At 45.3% G+C, this 23,314-nt stretch overlaps 1 protein-coding gene across 36 annotated transcripts in view; it reads left to right on the top strand.

Moving 5' to 3' along the window:
• LOC1273071 (RNA-binding protein Pasilla) overlaps positions 1-23,314 on the top strand; it is a 75,821-nt gene that overhangs the window by 35,426 nt on the left and 17,081 nt on the right. For 14 of the 36 annotated variants that reach the window (XM_061642123.1, XM_061642114.1, XM_061642120.1 and 11 more), the window contains one exon: positions 10,459-10,533. The exons of 10 other annotated variants lie outside the window; for them this stretch is intronic. In XM_061642123.1, the coding sequence (XP_061498107.1) occupies positions 10,459-10,533 (75 nt within the window). Of the gene's footprint in view, positions 1-2,625; positions 4,031-10,458; positions 10,534-23,314 lie in introns of all 36 variants that reach the window. 12 more of the 36 variants (XM_061642106.1, XM_061642105.1, XM_061642108.1 and 9 more) reach the window with 2 other exon arrangements.

Raw genomic sequence — 23,314 nt, 5'->3', positions numbered from 1 at the left:
AATGATAACTTTTCACCAGCAGACCACACAATTGCTCGCTCGCTTTGGAGGTATTAACAAATTACGCTGCCCGGTGCCGGAACTAATATCACATTTCCGTCCAGCGCGCGGTGGCAAGCAAGCATTACATACCTTTCTGGAGCGTAGTTCCTGTTTACTGGGCGGGAATTGGTACTTGTTTTAATGCAGAAAAGCAACCACTTATCACTTGCGAGGTGAGGTTTCGTTCAGATTAGAAGGTTTCGACCCACGCAAAACATTCGTGCCATAGTTTCGAGCAGTTGCTGTTAAAATGAGGCAATGTTTCATCTGCTTTCGCAACCGCAGTGAGTCGGTTTTGTCAACAAATATTCAGTGTTTGGTGTGGCGTCGGTCAAAATCTGATCACCGAAACGTCTGCCGCTGGAGCGGCCTCCGCACAGTGCTAATGACAATTCGTACGATCAAACAAACGCGTAAACACTCATACACAAACACAAAAACCCGTTCCCCAAATTCGATCGTTTTTTGAGTGGCCTACCCCCAGGGGAAGAGAAAAAAAAAGCCAAACACATGATGTTCCGTCATAAGGCACGCCTGGGTCGCGCGCCTTGCTCGACTCGTCCCACAAAAATCATGTGTGCCTGTGTGTGGATATCCATAAGCCAAAGTTGCTCCGCGATCGGTGTGAGTTGCTTCGATCACCCCACCCCCCTCCCCCCTTTCCCTCATTGCAAGGCCCATCGTGAAGATGCCACCGAAAATGCAAACGCAATCTGCAGAGGCCGGTTTATTTGAATATTTAAATATTCAAACCATGCTTCTTCCTCCCCCAATGGTTTCCCCGCACGTTTTCCACACCGAGCAAGACATAAAACGCGTTAGCATGGTTTGGCTTCTCATTTGTCACATTTGTGGTGTCTCTTTTCGACTCACATTCGATGCTGTTCTCGCTTGGTTAGTGATTTTTCCTCCCCTTTCGTGGTACCTTCGGTTGGTGCGATACATATATATATATTTTTTCCTTCTTGATGTTGGTGCTGTCCTCCATCTGCCAGATGAGTTTGTCATATGGCGGTGGCACTGGCGGAGGGAAGCAACCGCGGTCCGTAGCATAAAGTGATAATGAAGCGACAGTAAGCGGAAGATCGGATGACCCCGGGAGGCATCATTTCGGTGGGGCAGGCTTTCGAGATAGAGTGACGCTGAAAGCGAACGGCGATAATGTTTAGAAGCTTCTTCGGGCCGATGTGGCCGATCGCCCGAACCGGTCAGTGGAACAGAGCGCAGCGCAGGAATCAAGCTCATGGAAAGCGATTAAACTTTTTCGATCGGAATTTCTGCCTTTCGTGCGCGTTTGTGTGCTCGGCAGCCAGGTTGAAACCGAAGCCAGAAACCGCCAGGAGTGTGCATGCGTTATCGCGTGCTTGTTTAGAAGTCAGTTTCTCTTTATTGTTCCATCCCTTTATTAGTAACAATGGGAAAAGTCTGCTGAAGGTCTTGCATTCTAGAAATGCTTATAATGCAGTGCGATATGTTGCTTACTTTTGCAGATTATTAAAATGAAAGTCATTCCTCAAATATAAATCTAAACCTTGGTTTGTTATCATGAATATCACGTCACAATTCCAACACTGCCAAAGGGAAGATTTTTAGTCCCATTCGTTTATTTATTGATTCAAGCGCCGAATGGAGTGTACGTGATGTTTTAAATTTATTTGTGGGCATTTAATGTCTTTTATATTTGAAAAATCATTCCGGGGAATTACCTAGTCTCAGGCGTCATCTGCATTTTCTTTCTGTCCATCTGTGCTGTGAATTCCTTCCCCATTTTGGCTTGACAAGCGCTATTCTACTCTAGCTATCATTTGCATATCTACACTCTGATAAGTTTCATTTGTAATGGATTTAACAGAGCTACAAGGTTGCGGAAAATCCAAATCTTTGTTCACTGCTTCTACAAGATATTCACGTTTAATAAAAAAAAATGTAATTAATATTTACATTAATACAATTATTTACGTTGCACAAACAGCAGTTTTGCTATTCTTTGAAAAATCACACCTAATAATAATGTTGTTTCCCAAATAATGCTGAACATTGCTGGGCGGCAAACCTGTTGATTCGATACGGTATTGAACGGTTCGGTTCATATTTCTATGTCTCCGATGCGATCTTCGCATTCCCAAATTTGGTTACGAAATTCGGTTTATTACGCCTTTTTTTAAGAAAACAAAAATCATTCACACACATACACAACAGACCTGCTGCTGAGCCTTCTACTCTATGCTACGAAACATAAATTATTCATCGTGCATTAATTAGCCAACACATGCGAACGGGGATGTATATGAGTTGTGTGGTGGTTTGCCATACGATTAGCATTCGATCGTTCAGCCATCTGAATCAGCCCCGGCTCGAGAAGGTTTTACACTAGAAAAGCAAAAGAAATAGAAACAAAACCTGTAGCGTTCGTATTTTAAAAATTGCGAAAAAAAACCAGAGTTTGTTGACTGTGTCCTGCTTGTTCGTTCGTTCTTTCTTTATGCGTCTCGCTTCATGATTTCTCACCATTCTCATAGTATTGTTTACCGTGCTCTAATAAGCCCTCCCCTCATCACGCGTAAATAATCGATTGGCTTTTAGGATACGCGAACTTCCCCGGCCTCAACAGGGTGTTCCTGGGCGCGCTGCAGCGATGATGAAATGGCAGTAAATGAAATGTGACAAAGTTGTGGTTTCAAAAATTCTTCCCCTCAATCGCAAAGGGGGCAACGTTCCAGTACACCAGCAAGTGCAATTACTTTGTTTTCCGGCCGAGCGTATTGCATCACGAAAGCCGAAAGTGAGCTGAAAGTTTTGTACTCCTCACCAATACACACACACGCACACAGACATAAACCGGGCACGGATTGCCCTTTGGTTTCAGAACGGCAAAAAAGCTTATTCCGCCGTCGCCGCTCGTTCGTTAACCTCGACTCGGGAGGGGTTGGTGCTGTTGCGGTCGTTCCAGTTCCACCGCAAAGCCAAACTAGCAAACAAACAAGCGTGATACGGTTACGACCCCACACCGTGTGTGCCTTCCCTGCGTGTCGAGGTTGTTAGATTCGTCGTACCCGAGGGTTTTGGGCTGTGCGGGTGCTGCAAGAGTGCGGAAATAAAGTAACGAAATCGCGTGTGATTGCACCTGCACAGGCCTGTGTCTGTGTGGCCTTCCCGATTGTCCGACCTAGCCCGCCCCAAACCCAAGTCGCACAAATGTTGAGCAGCGACCAGCAGCAGCGGCAGTATGCGGCGGTACAGCGGCCGGACAGTGGGCAACCGCAAGCCGGTGGCAACCACTCGTCGGCGGAAACCTCGCCCGGCCACAGTAACGCGACGGGCAGTGACTTCTTCATGTTCGACGAGCTCAGCTCGGCACTGACTGATGAGCGAAACAATGGCCACAATCATCATCAGCAGCAGCAGCCGCTGCACCACTACCAACCGTCGCCGTCTGCCAACGGAAGCAGCCCGGCTAGCTCCAGCAACTCTGGCAGCACCAACAGCTTGCTAAGCAATGGCGACAGTCTAATGGCACGAATCAATCAGCTCAATCAGCAGCAGCAACAGCAGCAACAGTACGGTGGCGGGAGAACCCGTTCACCCCCGACCGGTGCAACAGTGCCGGTCGACGGCAGCACAATAGGAGTGGTGGCGTCCTCGCCCACAAATACCGGTCAGCAACAGATACCGGTCAGCAACTCCCTTGCACAACAGCACCAGCACCTGCTAGCCGCGTCCGTTGCGCTGGGTCGTGGTGGTGGTGGTGGTGCATCCTTTGCGCAACGCGGCCCGATTGATGCCACCGATGGCACAACGGCGAGCATCCAGCAACAGCAGTATGGTGGCGGTGGTGCTGGTGTACCACAGTTCCACAACAGTTTTGCACATACTGGACACCATCAGCAACAGCAGCAGCAGCACAAAGCGGCCTTTTATCAAAGTCAGCAGCAGCACCAGCAGCATCATCTTCACCATCAGCAGAACATACAACTGAGGCCAGGTTTCGGTGAGTTTTCACTCTTCCAGAACCTCTTCCACTGGCATACAGTGGTGTCGTTGTATCGTTGCTTCTCCAATTATCCTCTGTTCGTACGTGAATTTTTGTTGTTTAGTTTCCGCCCGCGAACAATCATCTCAATAACATTCAAACAAACAAACATTAACATAACATACATCCAACGATAGGGGGGCCAAACCAGGTCGCAGCGGGTGCTAGAAAGACAGACACAAGGGGCAGCAAACCTAGAGACAAGTGTGTGGAATCACCTTCCGAAAGATCATCCGCACATTCGCCCCCATATGCATGTCAAGCTCATCAAACTTCATGAAATATCTGCCGCAATCGAAGGTACAACAAACAGACAAACAGGCTTACTTCTATCGCACAGTAAACCCACATCATCGCCATATTATAACGACTATCGTTCACGAAGAGAAAGATTACGCAATTGGGAGATAGAAACAGAGTGCAATGGTCTACTTCATCGGAAGAAAATAACGCATTACACAAAGACACATGCACTTACACACCCAGGGAGACTGGACAGCTGGGTCGGCCAGTACTGAAAGCAGAAAGGAGGAGCATACTTGCCACTGTCACTGTGACAGATTACAGACATATCATCACGGTTTCACGGTACAGGAGAGTTACTATCAACAACACTGTTACTACTACTATTGCATCTACAAACTATATCTACTACCAAACCGGCAATGACTTCTGCTACATACGCTTGTCATCTACTTGTGTGCTCAAACGCTTTGCATCCTCTATCAAGTGTGTACTCAAAGGAGAAAAGGAACATAACAGCTGTTATTCAACTTGTATATACTATTACGCTCACAAAGCTCACATCGAAAGGCTGGGGAAAGGTGCAGAACAGAACGAACACTACATAGAACTAGATCTTACTATGCTTCTGGGGGGAAAACAGGACACCATAAGACCACACTTAAGCCAAAATGGAAATACTTTTCATACTCGTTTTTAAATATGAGAAAATAGTATTTAACAAAAAAGTTGTTTTCGTTTTTCTCAAATGTCCCATGGCTCTTGGTAGTTTGTAAGACGGGAGGATCAAAATGAATCAGCTAACTAACTTTTCTTCTAATGCCTATCATTATATTGTTACTTTTAATGCCAATGATAATGATGTTTTTCTCGTTTGCTTCCAAAATTTACATTTACTTCATGAAATATCGCCCGACTCATCGTCTCGATTACCATTAAAAACTCATTTTATTTCCATTCACGCTATTATGCACCGTTTGTGCTCTAAGTGTTCTTTTGAATCGGTCGTTTTTTATTGCTATAAAATTGTATATACATTTTGCACGCATTTTCCGCCAAATCTTCGTCACGAATCACAGTGCCGTAGCAAATGGCAGCAACACTACTACACTGTGCACTGTTGTTACTAATCGTTTTAAAGCTTAAAAGTGCTTGCCATAATGATACCACCAGCTCTTTTAAAAGGGAGCTGTTTCATTTTTTGAACACGCTCTAATAGATTTCCGTTGAATGCATTATGATGAATGGTTTCATCCCATCACGTGCGGTTTACGCAACATAAAGGCTATGCTTCCTTCCCATCAGCTGCACTCCATCGAGAGCAGCGTGTATGTGCTTTATCTGTTTTTGCCATACTTTTTTCTTATTGTAATCATCCTGCACTCCTTTTAGCATAATTAATGGCCCTTTACGATGCTGCTCGATGCACTACTCGAATTCACCCTGGTGCTGGTGGGCCCTTTAGTCCGATCTGCTCATTAACCACAATGCTGCCAGCGTCTTGCTTCAAGTGTCGTGCCTCGCAGGAAGCGAGCGAGCCGGGCGTGTACGAGTGTGCGCCTCTTTGCGCTAATCCATTTACCATCGTACCACCCTTAGGGCACTTGCTCCAAATCGGTGACCAGGACACTCAGGTCACGGCATACTTTTCCTGGTGAATTATAAAGCCCGGTGTAGATACAGCTCATGCTTAGGGCCATAAACGTCCGGCTTATGTGTCTGTGTGTGTGTGTGTGTTTGATGGTGAGTACGAGTGCATGTTTGAGAGGTTCACATCGTCCTGCTCCGTTATGTAAGCGATGCAGTAAACAGTATGCCTAGCACTTTGTACTGACTGCTTCAAGTATTGCTTATAATTAGTGCCTCCAGAACAAACGGTGCTTATTTGAAGTCAAATTCAATACATAGTTTATGGAGCATTCGCAGTTGTTCTCTCTTTAAAAAAGAAATTATTCTTGTGTATGCTTCGACAAACCTTTTCTACAAAACTAACTGTCAACATCTGCATAGCCTTCGTGCAAAAACTTTAACTATTCCATGCAAAACAGATAGCAAACAAAATGATGGCACATGCGCTTTAAACACGTGGCGAGCGGTAACAACGTGAGGCTTAGTTCAAAAATACACCTCTCCACCCCCTCATGGTTGATCTCGGATTCGGTGAAAATTCCCACACACATGGGATAGGATATTTTGCGTGTATGAGTGTATGTGTGTGTTTGCGTGCGCCTAGCTGTCACTGTCTCTCGACCGGGCTAGCGCGTCTGGTGCACACTACCGGTTTGGCTGAACACCCCCACCACCGCCTATCAGCATGGTTCAATCAGCTCAACTGAAGAAATATCGAACACCCGATGGCCTAGTTTTTGTTTCACCTTGCCTGCCCGACGGCTGACTTCTTGGTGAAGATGTCACCTCGCTCGTTCAACGCTATTGCAACGCGTTATGAAGCAACGTACGGGTATCATGCAAATCCCGGACGGTAAAACGATACGCCAGTAGCTAACTTGTTTGAAATGATTATTTTTTCAGTTTAGCGTTTCTTGTTTCACGCTTGTTTTTTTTTATGTTTTTGCTTGGAAATCATGGTAATGATATTCAACCAGAGGAGCAAAGATTTTGACGCCCTATTTCATACACTTCGAGTGGCGTAAAGTGTCATTTTACTGACAGTTTTACAGGGTTTCACACTTTATCTCAAGACCGCGGGACCCCTTCCCGAATCTGTCTTAGTCAAAGCCAAGACTGCGGTATGATGCTTGAAAACGTTGATGATACCTGAATTCATCGGATGCAATGCTGAATCTGCGGCACATTTCTCGAAACACACTGGTCCGCGTCGAGGACATGCGGTCAAATATTTTTTTACACAGATAACCTTTGTGTACATCAGTGTACTGAAAACAGTGAATTATTTTTTCGTGTTTTTACCAGAAAAGATGATTTAAACAGTTTAAACTACTTTCTTAACACTTGTAAATATTTTAATTAAACAAATATGCATTCACTCATTTTATTAAATTGTCTTTTTTGGTAAAAAAACGAAAAGGATTATTGAGTGTTTCTAATAGACTGATGTACACAAAGGTTATCCGTGTAAAAAAATATTCGACCGCATGTCCTCGGCGCGGACCAGTGTGTTTCGAGAAATGTGCCGCAGATTCAGCATTGCATCCGATGAATTCAGGTATCATCAACGTTTTCAGGTATCATCAACGATTTCAAGCATCATACCGCAATCTTGGCTTTGGCTAAGACAGATTCGGGAAGGGGTCCCGCGGTCTTGAGATAAAGTGTGAAACCCTGTAACTTTGCTTTCGCGCACACTGATTGATTGTAACTTGACGGTTAGAATGCGTTCGTTTATTTTCGTGTATAATTGAAGTTTGTTTCGCTAGAGAATGATGCTGCTATTTGTTTATTCTCAAGCTGAAGGGGGTTCACTGTTGCTCAACAGATTGAGCTTGCTTGTATGGCATGTGTCATGTAACGTAAATAACGCTCAATTTGTTAGTACAATGTACTATTTTTCAATACACCTTTCATATCATGGAGGCGCATGGTGCCTGGTAAAAATTCAATCTAAAAGTATATTAAATGTCGTTGAATGTTCTAGAAAAGCCGTTCTGAAACACAATTTAAACATTTTGGCCTACCTGGAAACACATGCTCAATTACCTGCCAATCAAAACTCACTTATTTTATGCGACAGCCCATGGAGACGCCTGGTCACGATCGTTCAGGTTTCCGAAACAATAGGCCACCACTGAGCGATGTGTACGACATTGTGTACAGCTTAGCACGAACAAAAAGTACACCACAGGTTCAGTTCAGGAGGTGCTGCTGTCGATTTATTACAAACACAACTGAACCACCGGGATGCTGGCACAAGATGCGACTCCGCTAGGCCCAATAAAAATGCTATTCATATCAATTGCCGATACGCCGTCGGCACCAACGCTGTCGCCTGTCGTATCAATTTACCCATCACTCCTCCCGGTAGTATATGAACTTGGGGGAAACGATCTGCATCATACACTGGCCTGCACACAAGTGTCAATCGAGTATTGGTTGCTGCGCTTTTTTTGTGTTGCCTTTACCCGCTGTAATAAATACAACTTTAGTTTGCGATGGTGGTTTTGTTACGTGCGCTAGTGGCGGCTGCAGCTGAACGTTATGGGTGTTGTTGTTTTTGATAGGCAACTCATGTTTTCACAACAAACTTTCTGTGCTTTTGCTGTTTCTTTTTGTTGCTGTTTAGTGTTGACCAAAAATGTTTGTGATTGGAAACGTTTGATCGATATTTAGCCAACTAAAACTACGGACTGTATGATTGATGCTACAATGCAGCGCATTGTGTCATGTGATGTGAAATAGCACGTGAAACCAGTGTGGATTGAATCGAAAAACACACATACTGCTGTACTGTGCTTCATTTTATACATTTAAATACAACAATGTTTTACAACACCATTTCATTGCTTGTAACTTACATAATAAAACTACATTATTAGTTTGGCTTTATTTTTTAGCACAAACCCATAAACCATTTTCAGCGTCAAGTCCTAGTGCTTTATTAGTCTCCTGGGAAATATATTTTCCTTCCCCCACGCACTGACATCATCTTGTGGGGGGGGGGGGGGGGGGGGATTTTGTGCTTTCTCCTTTACAGCACAGAAAGTGAAAACACACCCAAACGGTGGTACCGCCTTTAATACTGCTACATCTTCATTTACATACCCCTTATGTACGCTATATAAAATAAAAGTCTAGAAACTTCCTCTCGGCTTTATTATCATCGTCATCATCATCATCACCGCCGTACCGTGGGTATTCTGTGGCCCGGTAGCCGTTCGCATACGATTTGCTTATATTATTCCATTGTCAGTATTGTGAACGTACCATTTACCGTGTGTACCGTGTCGGCGCAATGTTTCGTGAAGAGCATTTTTCTGCACACAATTTAGGAATTCGCTCGCCGTGACAGGAACATTGCTGGGATGGGCAAACTTTTGGTTGATAAAATATGGAAATGGTTTATGATGCTACCGACAAGCATTGAGCATTCGAGGCGGGGAAAACATTTTTCTTTACTTTTGCCAGTCCGCTGGTACTATGCATTTAATTTGGCCAAGGCGAAGTAAAAGAGAGAAGAACGCAAGAAAAAAACAACAGCTCCATTGGGCACGGCAGCTGCGTACTGACCTTAGAGCTCAGTAAAATTGTTGATGGTTTGCTCATCGTCTCATTTGACGTTCGTTTACTGAGATGTTTTATTTTTGTTCTCTTCTCGCACCAAAATGCAAACTGTGTCGTTTGCTGCGCTTTCCTATTCAAACCGAAGGGATTAAAGTACTTTAAAGCTTTATTTTAACAGATCTATCGTTTTATTATGTGGCATTAGTTGACTAGCTAGTTCGATTAAAATACTTAAACAAACGTTTATATTTTCACTTGCGTTGAGTTACATGACATTCTTACTGACCATCTCTGGAGGACAGAGCTTTGTTTAGTTAGATACAAAAAAGGAATCGCCTAGCAAGCATGGTCAAAAAATGTGAAAAACAAAACCATCAGCCGAAGAAAATCTGCTACGAAGGCACTACCTTGTCGCCCGTGGGCCAGGACGTGGATCATGGTGCCGAAAAGTTGCCCTTAATTTCCCTTCCCATGCCATGCATAACGCCCATTTCCTGGCCTGCTCCTTCGCTAGTTGATTTCATTCAAGACTCTTCCGCTCAGCCCCCCGGTATGGTGAGATTTTTCAAGATTATCCAACCCCGCGGGCGCGGCAATGTCGGCCAACCGAAAGGCAGCGCGCTACGTTGCTTGCCGCCCTCGTCGTTCTCTTGCGCGACTTTGCGTCTACCGTGCGTGTGTGGTGGTCCAGCGGCAGCAAGAAGAGGAAGAATAAAAGCAGCACCCCATCCGATACACATTCCATTCCCGGGGAACAAACCACACAGTAGCACACAAGCAGGGCGTACCTTACCTTTTTCATTCACCTGCTATTTTTGTAAACCGAACCGTGGCATAGATGTAGAAGAAATAGAGCAGACACGGAATACCGCGAGCAGATTACGTAAACGAGTCTAATGTTTCCTTTTCTTCTTCTTTTTCTCTTTTCAACCCCCGCCGCACAGGTAAGTCCCCCGATGCGCACATTGATCCCAGCAGGACGGTCACACAACTGAACCACGCAATGGAACTGTTCGAAGGTAGGACGATCGCAAAGAAGGAGCAAGATGCACGTGGTGGAAAAAGCAACACCGCACTGCGCCTCCCACATTTACTCTTAAGAATTCTGGTGGAAAGGTTCTGCCGAGGTTTTATTTTCACTTTTCTGTTCTGCAACGAGCGGAGGGTGCAATGGGCGAAGGGCGTCTACGAACCTTCCACGCACTGCATTAGAACCGGCCGCCCGCAAAGGCTTACGCCATTGGCTTTTGCTATGCCTATGCCAGGCCATAAATATCGCAGATTATGGAAATGGCTGCACAGATCAGCATCACAGAGCTAGGAGCTGGCTGGATGATGCCGCTTTCCTTCCGTTTGGAGTGCTGCTCATTCTCTGTCCGTCCCTCCCGGTCAGTCTCATTTGCGTAAAACGCGAACGAATGTTTGTGATGTGATAATGATCCGGGTGTGTAGCCGCCAGGCCGCGTTAATGCGAGTGGTACTTTTTTTCGACCTCACTAGCTGATGATGTTACGCACGCTTGACATGAAAAATGGTCTGCTTTCAACGTGGTGTCAGAAAAATCGGAATCTTTGTCGGTACGATTGAAAACGAGGAAAAAGTAGCTTAAAGAGTCAAATAATCGGACAAAAATTACTTGATACTGGTGTGGAATATTGAAGTTTTTGTTTTATCAAACGCGTAGAATAAAAGACAAACACCTCACTGTAGCAGCTGTTGAAGCCTTCACTACGTAGAAGTTATGCCAATTAATTCGTGTAAACAAACAGTACTATTGTTTATCAACACACTTTTCCATTCGCCTTGGCAATTTTAGCCCCCCGTGAGACACACGTAGCACGTATTAATCATTCGAAATCATCATTAGTTTTCCAAACAAACAAGCTGTGCTCATGCAGTGATCAAGCTGCTTACGGATGTTGACGCTTGGTCACAATTAAATTATCATCAAAATCAAGGGCTCTGACTGTTGAAGTTGCATAACATCGCCACAAGACGCTGGTAAACCAATCAAACAGACTTCTAATTTTAAAACACTGTTTGCCAGCAATTTTCAGCAAAGAAATGTTAACTTACCATCTCTTCTCCGCAACGTTATCAAACAAGTGTGCCATAAAGCGATATTTATTCGACAACCGTCACATCGCTGTCCCACCGCTGTCACGCATGTTGGCCCGCTTCGCAATTTATTCGGGTGCTTTAAACTGGGCGCCCAAGATCCCAACACACCCAACAACACACACCCTTTTAATTCACCTTCAATGTGAAATTCCTTTCCGTCTACCGTAAGCGCTGCACGGACGAAGGCATTCGTCTGGGCGGAAGGTAGAAAAGAGAGTGAAATAATTATTATAACAGCATTACCGAGAAAACGACCATTCCTGTCGAACCCCCTTGTCTGGGGTGGCGAGTCTCTTCTCCCGGGCGTTTGGAATTCGGTTCACCTACAGCCGAGCGGCGATCACCCATGGCAACGAGACGTAGCAATTTCGTCGTACGCACTGTTGTAAAAATAGAAGCTCTGCTACCTTCGGCTTGTAATGGTCAATACCGCGAACGCGAGCATCACCTTTCCCCGTTTGCCGTGTCCATGTGGGACAGTTTTGCTTTAGCGACGGAGTTTAGCGTCGCTATTTTTTTTTTTTTTTGTGTACTTGTAGGTCTGGGAAAGTGTTCGCATCGTGTAAGGCGTGATTTCTCTGAGCAAATAGAACCGCACACAACACAACCTATACATTAGCACCGGATCATTTTTACTCACTGCACCTGCAGAAGCGCCAGAACTACGGCACACAGGACGGGGCAGTTTGTCGCCTGCTAGCACTGTCTGTAGTGAAATTGTGTTTCGTGTACTATTCCTTAATGACCCCAATTCGGCATGAACAAGTGGAACGAATTCCACTTCTCTAATGCCCCGTCGATACAGGCACGCCTAAGGTCGAGATCAACCCCATAAATTGACGATTAGTTGGCTCCGTTTGTCTGCTGCGGCGGTGATTTATGCTTGTGGTCGACCAACCATTGTGCGCACCTAATTCGGCTCGGCTAACAAGCGCCGGTTTTGATTTTTCACATTGTCGCCAGACTTGTCGGTCGTATATGTCACCGAAGCCCAAACAGAACAGCCGCGGCACACTGAGCGTGTTTGTCTGTGTGTCGTGTTTGTCTATCAATTACAGTTTGCGCAATGCGACGATCGACTTCTGCACCTTCTACGATGTAAGGTTGTAGTTTTATTTCAAGGTTAGGTGAGATAAATTTAATTAAAATCACAATTGTCGTTGTGATTGAAGCTTAAGACATCTTGAAAATCTCATGAAAGTTATCTTTAAGTAAAAAAAAGAATATTCTAGACAGCTTACTCAATTTAACAACATTCCTGCGCATCGATCGTTAGTCAGCGCACAGAAACAATGTTAGAATGTAACAACAAAAAAACAACTACTGGCAAAAGAATTTCACCCAATTCACCCCTGCCCATCATTCCACCGATCATGCCAATGCTTGGTAAAACGAACTGCGAAACAGTTCAAGTATGTGCTGCGAACCGTTAAAGTGCCGCCGAGCATTGCCTCGCTCCGGTTGCCCGTAACACGTTCGGTCGGTGCGGGAAGGTGCGCGGAGAGGAGAAGGTTAAGTGCGCGCCCGCGCACACGCACCGTGAAGCGACGCCGCAAAAGGGTGGCAGAGACCACTTGGCCTTGGTACGCATTTTCGCGGCCCAAAACTAAATAAAACGCTCTCGCTCTCGTGCTCTCGTTTCCGTGCGATACCGCACCACTTTCATGCAGGGCGTTTCGTCTTTTTGTTGCTTTCTTGCCCTTCAATAAAACATTGAACGTTTTACGATGCTCAATGAAGTGCGACCAGCGACTAATTGCCGATGCGTGGTTTTTAAAGCTACCCCAATCGTTGTTAGATACGGTGGCAGGTGAAAATTCAACAGTGCTGAGCAAACACCGTGCAAGCGTTTTTTAGGGGACGGACGCGATAATTGGTATTTATCTTTCACCTACTTTGTGTGCCGAAACGAAGGGAGATAGTCAACTAAATTGTTTCTTGCTGTAGTCTCTTGAGAAAAAGACGCTTCCACGATACTTCAATCACTGTACTGTAACGTTTGTAAATAAATATTTCCAACCACAGCCAACACAGTTAAATATAACTTCAAACGGCTCTACCATGCACCATACCAAAAAAGCTTCAAACAGTTATCCGTTACCGTGCTTAAGGATAGCGCTACTCACCCAAACACTCAACACAGCTTGCTTCCCGTCCATCCTGCTACAGTAACTGCCAGTTTGAGCCAATGCGACGTTAGCATGTTTTTAATGCCTGACACGAAGGAATGAAGCTTTTCACTGCAAACAGTACTCGGCAGGCAGCACACCACATTGCAACAGCAGCTGAGCATCATACCCGCTGTAGCTCCTCAACCCCTCTGAAGGTTACACTCCATGTATTCGGCCAGTGAATGGGTCGGTTTGGTCGTGCCGCAGAAAGAAGCTGCCACCGGACTGCCGGAAAGCTTCGACGGCAAGAGTTTTCCACCCCGTGTGGCCTTGTCCCCGATGGTCAATATATCGTCGTTCATCGGCGTGTTACTGCAACACGTCTGGTTAGTGCGGTGCAGTGCAGTGTGGTGGCACCATGGTCCCCGTCCGCCTTGACAGCGATTGCTGTGGTGTGGTCCGGTTTTTGTTGCGGCTCATTAGTTTCATGTTTGAGCCAAACGTCTAGCGCACTGCTGTGCTGTAGGTGCACAGCACACGTGGCAGTCCAACTGGTTTAGTGATAATTGAATCACGTTAACTTGCGCAACTGCGTTGCATCCGCAGCATTATTAGGATTTATAAATGCAATTATTTGCTTTATTTTGCCCATGTTATTTTGAAAAGTGAGGTACCAGTAATGTTGTTTTATTGTGTACTCTTAAGCATAGCCAATTCTTGATGGAATTGGTGAAAAAGGCACCAGAAATAGACATCACCCAAACTGTTTTCGACATTGACCAATACCTTCCTTAAAGAGAAGTATAGCTCCTTTGTAAGTACACTCCTACTCAGCAGTAAAGCTAGATTGTGGAAAGAATCCAACCACATCTTCTTGGAACCATATCAAATATGTACGACTCGGTGTTTCGTACGATGAAATTGAATCATCAACCATTCATGAGCCGCTCGTTCGGTGCAATCGGTTTGTTCAAAGGATTAGGATTACTGGGCTTAAGGTAGTAGAAAGCATTCCTCTTGCTTACCAATCGTATCACAGTGTTTGTTCTAGTGCGACACACTCTCGTGCAGGATGCGATTCTTCGACCTCACAGTTTCTATGATATTACTACGCGTTTTTGCATCGACAAAAACTAACATCTTTTGAAGGACTAACTCTTACACATTTGCAATAAACTATAGAGATACCAAATCTTGTCTGTTTCATCTTAACAACTGTGTGAATTTGCTTACAAAAAGATATGGTTTGGCCTTTGCTCACTAGGTTAACGATGCGTTTAACCGGGAATAAACGCGTTCTCGCACACTGGCCCCACTTGCTGGTACTGCAAGAAGCATAAATTAATGAGCATATTTTCACTCCGAACCCAAACGCAAACGATAACAAATTGCAGTATCTTCGGGTGCCCATTTATCACGAACAGTGCAGATGAAACCCCCGCCCTGCTCACGGTAATGGTCTTTGGCGCTGTATTTGTTTACACAAACAAGGGGGCAAGTGCTTCAGTGAGGTATTTCCATTCACGAGCGCTTCGTTCGTTCGCTGATTTATGTGGGCAAATCAAACGCCAATGTGCTACACGATTGCCAAACAAATAGATAAAAATAGTCCACTCCATCGAGCAGTTTGCGGACGCGCGAGGCTGCGTTTGGAAGGCATTACGACTCTTATGATGGTTGCCTTTAGCGATAAATGGTGGCTTTCGTTTGATGAAATTGATGTCGATTCCATTGCTCGCTGACAGCACCAAAAAACAAGACGCTAATTCCTGTCTGTCTCCTTTGCATGTTGTTTTGTTTCCTTCTGGGCTTTCCTACAATTGAAAGTGTCCTATATCAAGGTTCCAGTATTTTTTCCCTATTTTTCGTATAAGTCTTCTGACACGGATGTGCGGAAGTATGTTGTGAATATTGGAAATTTAATTCCGCTTGCTTGAATCCTGTTTCCGGTGACGTTTATGCTCCCCCCTCTCTATCTATCTATCTCTCTCTCTCTTTCTCTCTCTCTCTCTCTCTCTCTCTCTTTCTTTCTCTTACTCTATCTCTCTTTGTGGAATGAAAAGTAGTACATAAATACACTCCATTCAAAATCCACCAAGAAAACCCCCAGAGACGTTATATTGCAGCGAAAAAGAAAAGCGTACCCCTCGAATGATGTAGTGTGAAAAACAATTTGATCGGATTCCTGCATCGCCGCCCTCCCCATTGGTTACAAATGCCTCCATGCGTTCTTTGGTTACAAATGCCTCCATGCGTTCTCTTGACGCTCCATTCTCTTTCGCAAAGGTCTGACAGCTTGACGATGGCTGTCACCGATCGGAGTGTTAACACTAAGAGCTCCCACTTCCAGAACCTTTGCATCTTTAACTTCCTGGACGTAGGAACTCTCTCGCCAGTCACAAGCGAGATCAGGCGTCTACGCCAACAAGGGATTTAAAAATAGACACAGAACCCTTCCCACACCGTACAAACACACACACACCCACTCCCACATAGTTCAGATTAGCACATCGGCACTGGCTGAAGATGGTGGTTGTTGTGGTTTACTGCTATTTTCTGCTGACGAACCGGGTCGTGCCTTACCTGGCACCACGGTACAAAACCTTCGCATGGCTTGCAGATGCTGCAGGAAACCCATCTCAGCAGTCAGCTCATCCTGTGCGGAACCTTCCACTCGTACAGCTTCTAATCACTTCCTGTATTTTAGAGAAAGCGTTTTTGTGTCTGTATGTGTGTGTGCAATTGTTCTGCCAGCCGTGAATGTGTCGGTGTGGCGTCGTACTTGAACGGGATGGATCACTTTCGGGTCCTTTCAAGTCAAGAAGAAGGTCCTGCACTATTAAGCCTTCATCTTTTGCTCGGGCAACAATCCGGCCACCCACCATACACCCACCAGTAGTGCTTTAAGTGGAGCTGCCGGTGGTAAATCATGAATAAAGCGAAACCCAAAATGCCTGCCGACATAACCCGTACCAACCCTGCACCGAACAGTGCTCAGCCACAGCCTCGGAAACGGATCAATGATTGTGAGTTCACGGCAAACGGTGCAGCGAGAGAGCGTGTGGGATTTCTGCCCAGGCTACACAGGCGTTCGGCTTCATTTTGTGCTGCTATTGTGTGTCGGAAGCTTTCCGTTAGAGCAAACTTCCGTCCTCGCTTCTAGCTCGCTGAGCAAAAGGTGTACTTTCTTCGTACGCTTTTACCTGCTGCCCCTTGTGTGGTGAGATGGGGGACGATGACTTCAACCAAGAAGTAGTGCTTGAGAATATGCTACACAAGCGAATCGAGCCAAAAGGTTTGGATCGGTCGACATGACGTCCTGGCGCGAGGGACAGGCTAGTGAACAGGCAACAGTGATACCGGAAATTTGTACACACCGTGCCCCCGTAGTGTTGGTCGGGCTTTGAAAGCGACGATAAATTTACTTCTCCTCGCATGCAAAAACGGAATACAGCTGTCGGGAGAGAGGCTCGTTGCTTTGGAGGACCGTCTGTCGCTGGTTGGCTTTGTAACCTGCGCGTGGCTTAATGGTGGCTTTTTATGTGGCAATATTTTTTCACCAAACGCTGTACGTGCATGTTATTAGGTGCCTCGCTGTTTGATGAGTTTGTTTGGAGTTTGTTTTGAAGAATACAGTTTTTCCTTTGAAAATATAAATTGTGTGTTGTACTTGTTTGCATACATTTTATTTTTATTGTTGTATTATTTGCACACATTGGAATTATATTTTACGGCTGGGATATTTAAATTTGTAATTAATACTTTGAATCTCACTAAAGCTGAATTATCTAATGATTACATGCAAGTTTTTTAATGGGATAATGGTAAATCAATACACACTGCTAAGGTACATCAGCAAAAGCTCGTAATGCTCATGGATTCAAATTCATGGATTCATGGTATCAAATTTCTTTGAACGCACTCATTATTCATCGCAATAAAGGTTGATAATCGATCAAAACGAAACCAAAAACCCCAGCCCATATTTACTCGTGAGCATCTCCCGAAGTACTTTCTGCACGGTGATCCATCAAACGAAAACAACATGCAGCCATCATCATTGAACCATAATACTTACACCCCACCGGGAGACTAATTAGAGCGAATTGCCCTGACGTGTGACACAAACACACACACACACACACACACAAACACGGGGAAGACACACCGCTCTGTAGAAGTTGCGTTTCCGAGGCGCCCCACTACTTTCATCCGTGTTTGAGTGCGCGCTTGTGTGTTCTTTTTTGGTACCTTCCTCTCCCGAAGAAAGTAACCCGTCCTCACCTTTCCCAGGGAAGCAACGCTGCTAAGCAACCGGACGAACCACATCCACCACTACCGCCGGCAGCTCCCCATGGAGTGGCATTCGGTTCTGATGATGTGTAAATATTTTCATATCATTAGTCTCGGCAACTTCTTCGACGAGTGGCGTCGTGTGTTGGCCTATCCCGTACGGTCCCTCGAGTGACACCTACTCACCAACTACGGTCGGGTGCGCCGGGAAGCTGTGCGTCTGTGCGCGCACTCTTACCTTTGCGGGAAATCTTTACGATCCATCCCCCGTATGTTATGAGTGTAGTAGAGTGAGTAAAAAAGTGTCCCCGGTCCGACACGCACTCTAATCTCGCAAAAACGTCGGTCCATCAACTGACCCCCAAAGGGGAAGCACATCTTATGCTGGTGTCATATGCTCTACGCGCTACGAGCGAAGCGCCATAAAAAAAAAAACAGCAGAGTTCACCAATGGTCATGAGCCGGTCAGTGCAATAAACCGGTTGTGATTTGTCCTTCCGACATCACATCGCTAGGAGACCTGGGATACGCCGGAAGTGGCTCGTAAAACGTCATCTTGTTAGTCTCTTGCCTTATATATATGTGTGTTCTGAGAGCATCATCTAATCCTCTAAAGGTGTTCTAATGGGTCACCGGGGGCAAAGCAGCGCCCCGGTAATCCGCACAGCTACGACACTTTGATGGCTCTGAAAAGGTCAAACTTTTGGTAAAACGTACCTACAAACGAGGTACCATTTTCGCTTCTTCCGTACGGTGAATCAATTAGTAATGTTTGCTGTTTTCAGAAGCTCTCATTCAGCTAAAGCGTTTACAATTTGATCAAAGATGGGCTTCATTCAGTTGTGACCAATTAAACAGAACCAACCACTCTTTGGAGCACTCACTTCACATCGGAATGAACTGCTCAAACGGCAGCATAGTAGAAACATGTGATTTCAATTATCATCCATCGGCTGGCAAACGACACGCCCGAGCATGGCGTGAGGCAATACGATGAGCCAGAAGTGACGCACATTTTAAGATACTTTAATAGCATGACACACATCCCATGGACTCACCCCCTGTATGATAGCTTCATCTGCCGGCTTGATGGGTGTTTTCCCGTTCGTCTTGTGCAATTCATCCATCCATCAAACGAATGCTTAAACTCATTCACCGCTCACTCTCAAGTAAAGCCAACAACAACAAAAAATTAATAAAATGAAAACCTCTCTCTGATCTTCCCTACCACACGCACGAACGAAAGGGTTTCTTTTTTTTCTGATCGTTTTCTGGACCCGTTGGGCATCTGGAAACTTGAACATACTGACGGTTGCAATCGAACCAACACTTACCCTCGGCAACACCATTTCATGATCGTATGAGCAGCTATGGTTTCAAGAGGGAAGGCGGCTGGTGCAGACGACCGTATCTAACTTTTCTTCACCCCCCCCAAAATGCTGAAGCGATCCTGTCAAGTGTCCGACACCTTCGCCCACACAATATGGGCCAGAATGGCCCATCGCACATCATTGCCTGATAGAGTCTTGAGAAGTAGAGTTGCTGTCAGGAATTGGGGAGAGAGAAAAAAAAACCAACAACAACCGAGCGTTAATGTGGAGGATGTAACGCTCTTCTTGTTTGATTTGCTTCCAATGGTGTTAAGTTCAGCGGGAGGGTTAGAATTTCACACACCGCCCGAGTACCATAGCGAGCAGCGGGGCAGAAAACAGGCTAATACATGTTTCCCTTTTGTTTTCTCCCTTGGCACTTTTACTGCCTGTTAGATGCTCATAAAAGCGATATTTTTCCAACCGAGCGAGTCTTGATGAGTGTAATTAACTGCAGTTTTTGCTTTGATGGTTGGAAGTGGATTTAAATACGTGCGAACGGGGATTTACAAGTATTAAGATTATACACCGGTCAAGCCATTTGCGGGCGAGGATCTGCTTGCTTCCTCCGCTTTAAAATGCGTAACAGTTATCATCGTTATTACATGCCACGAATAAAATCGCAGATCAAGCACGGAAAACCACAACCAAACCATCGCCACCATCTCGTGGTCAACCCGTCAGAACCCATCTTTTGCCCCATCATCCCTGCACCATGATGTGTACAATTACCGGACACTCGTAACCACGAGGACAAGAACGATCGTCACTCTCGCAGCGCTTCTTCCACCACTCCACACAGACCCTGGTTGCCCTCGAGTACGCACTAAAAATAATTCCCTCTTCTATGCCCAAACATTCATCCAATTCTAACCGCACCTCACGCGCGTAGCGCCATTGCCGCCACCGTCGTTAGCATGGCCGGGTGAGCATAAAATCAGATTTTTCTTCACCTCGTTGTCGGGAGCACTCTCGGTGTGTGCAGACTCGGGTCCATCCTTGCTTCTTCCCCGCTTCGTCTGCATGTCCACCGTCGGCGCCCTGCGCGATTTCACTCACTAACTCCGTCGCTGGGCCCGTGCAATAAAAGTAATAATAACGCGCCCAACCAGTAACATTTACGAGCGCATAAAAAATAAGGTGTACGCGGCTCGGTTATGTGTCTTGGGTATTGGCAATGTTTTTATTTTGTTGCTTTTTTTCTTAATCTTCGTGCACCGCATTTCGCATTTGCGAGTTCACGTGCCCTGTACACGCATCGAAGTGGTGGAGTTTTTCGCGATAAAGCCATCAGGCAAATGGAATCGACATGGTCGAAACATCAGCATCGCCGCCTCACCTGCGGGATTCACCCAGTCAGTCGTGATGGGAGATTTGAGCTGCCGAAAAGATGAAAACTGTCCGCAGACAAAAAAAAAGCAATGCAAACACAGACCACCGCAGACACAAACGACGCGGCACGGTCGAAAAATGTTTGGGGCTTATTTTTCGCACCGTTTGCTGCAGAATTTGCATGTGCATTTAATTTTTGATGGCGTGTCAACATTAAGGGGCCGGGCGAATCTTTCGATGAAATTTGCGCTCGTGCGGCGCAAGATTCGACGCAAGAAGCGTTTAGCGGTTTGGCACGTTTTATGACACTGCAATAAAGCATAAGTATGTAGGAAATGGCTAGCCATTTGGTTAGCGAGGCGGCCATGCGTTGACTGAACTTTTTACTTTAATTTGGTTTCACTGATTACATGTGATCACTTGATGCAGAGTTTTTGGTTCCAATATTATGGTTTGGCGACTGGTCAAGAATAGAAATGATGTCTTTGAAGTGGGCCTCACCGGTAGGCATCTAAATCATGTTTCCAGCTATCTCTACATCTAACCACCAAATTGCTCCCTATTGCTTCATGACTAGTTTGAAACTGCACTGTTATTAAATTAAGTGTGTCACTGTTTTCAAGCGGCCTATTTTCTCTGCCCTCTCATATACCCCGCAGATTGAGCTCAATTGCTGGCAATTGATTTTCCGTTTTGTTGTTCCCAGTAACTGTGCCGAGTGCACCGCTTCACGTGTGCATGCAATATCGATCGTTCGATCACAAATGGTAGGCACATTTTTGGGAGAAATCGAAACATAAACATACGGCAAACGATGAGCATTGCCAGACACTTAGTCGTCGAGTACGTTGAGCTGATTCACAAAAAGTGCTGTTGATGTTTCCAGCACTTTCCCAATGAACAATTGTGTCACGTGCTTGTAGTTATTACTTAAACTTGGTATGGTTCGCAAAGTGACACCGTGCATTGAAGTTGCGTTTTGTTCCCGTTTGTCCCCCAGTATTCGGTGAAAAAATGCTTTTAATTTGCTGTCATTAACGTCAGACGTTTCAGGCAATGGAAGTACATGTGTACACACATCAGCTTGTACAACTTTACCCGTAAAGGAGGGAAACTTTTGTCGCAATCATTATCGGTGATGGTAGAAAGATGATGTCGAGCATATAATGGTGGTTCAGTGTGCCTTTCATTTATTCTATTGATTTCATTGGATTCGGAGAATTTGGTGTAAAAGTTTTTTTCCGTTTCTGCCTATCTGCAAGAAGCGACAGAAAGTTGTAACACACACGTACACAATATAAAGCGAAAATCAACCGAACCCGCACACGCGCGTATGTGTCACTTTGCCGCCAGTGCAAACATGCCAGCCCACCAGCCGCTCAATGTTACAAATCAACGGCAAAAGGCCACAATCACACACACTCCACCCCGATGCTCCGGTAATGGCAATCATTTTCCAAACTTCATCACCATTATCACCGTTTCACACTCCCGTTGGCAGTGCCTGGTTACCCTTTCGTATGGTCTCAATAATAATCATAATCGTCGGATATTCGGTCGGTTGAGCTCACCACCGGCACCGAATAATAATCTCTCCACTTCTCTCTCTCTCTCTCTCTCTCTCTCTCTCTCTCCCACTGTCTCAATCACTCTTGCAATGAATTTTATTGCGTACTTTAGCGTTGATGCTGTGTTCACCTTACATTATTTTTTACCCTTCACATTGAATCCGCCCTTCCCTTCCTGTGGCACGATCGCTTATCACCATCGCTGGAACACTCAACGACACAGCCGAACGATTGCGAAAGGGGTTTGGCGGGCACAGTAGAACTTTGGGAAAACTTCCGAACCGCGGACAGGGAGTGTGTGTAATTTTTACTGTCGAGCTTTTCAACTCACCATCACCCACTGTGTGCTGATGCGGAAACGGAAGATCAACAGTTTCAAGCCATCATTTGATAACGCTCCGTTTCCAATTCGTTTCTGGTGGCACGAAAAACTTTTTCTCCTCGCGTTTTGCTCCCCGTTTTCAAGCGATCGTTTGTCGCCCAAGCCCCGGTAATATCGATGCTGGTGATGTTTATCCAAATGGGTAAGGGAAAAAACATGCACCGCATACCTTGCTTGGGGGTATGATTATGTGTGTTTTTTATCTGCTCATAACTTTTATGGCATTTTACATTGCACCCACGGTTGGGCACGGTTTATTGAGTGTTCCATTGCGTAAAACAGAAGCCAGAAGAGCGTCTGTTGAGAGTTTGGGAGTTGTACAGAATGGGTGGATTTATGAGAGCGGTTTAAGGCAAGCAATTGACCGATGTGGTTTCAATGTTATTGCTTCACCCAGATTATGACGTAAATTGCAATTAAATCCCTCACGCGAAGCGTCTTTATTGTAGGACTGATTTAAATGTCTAAGTGTTTGACAAATTGGTTTGAATTGGTTTTTTTGCAAAACTTTGTGTTGCTTATTGTTGAACAAATGGTTGTAGTTTTGTAGATGTTTTTAGGTTGTAGTCATAAAGCATCCATCAGGCATCTTCCGCCGTAACGAGCACAAACAGAACAAAACG

This window comes from Anopheles gambiae, chromosome 2, assembly GCF_943734735.2.
Source record: "Anopheles gambiae chromosome 2, idAnoGambNW_F1_1, whole genome shotgun sequence".
NCBI lineage: Eukaryota > Metazoa > Arthropoda > Insecta > Diptera > Culicidae > Anopheles > Anopheles gambiae.
This window is presented reverse-complemented; position numbering and strand designations above follow the sequence as displayed.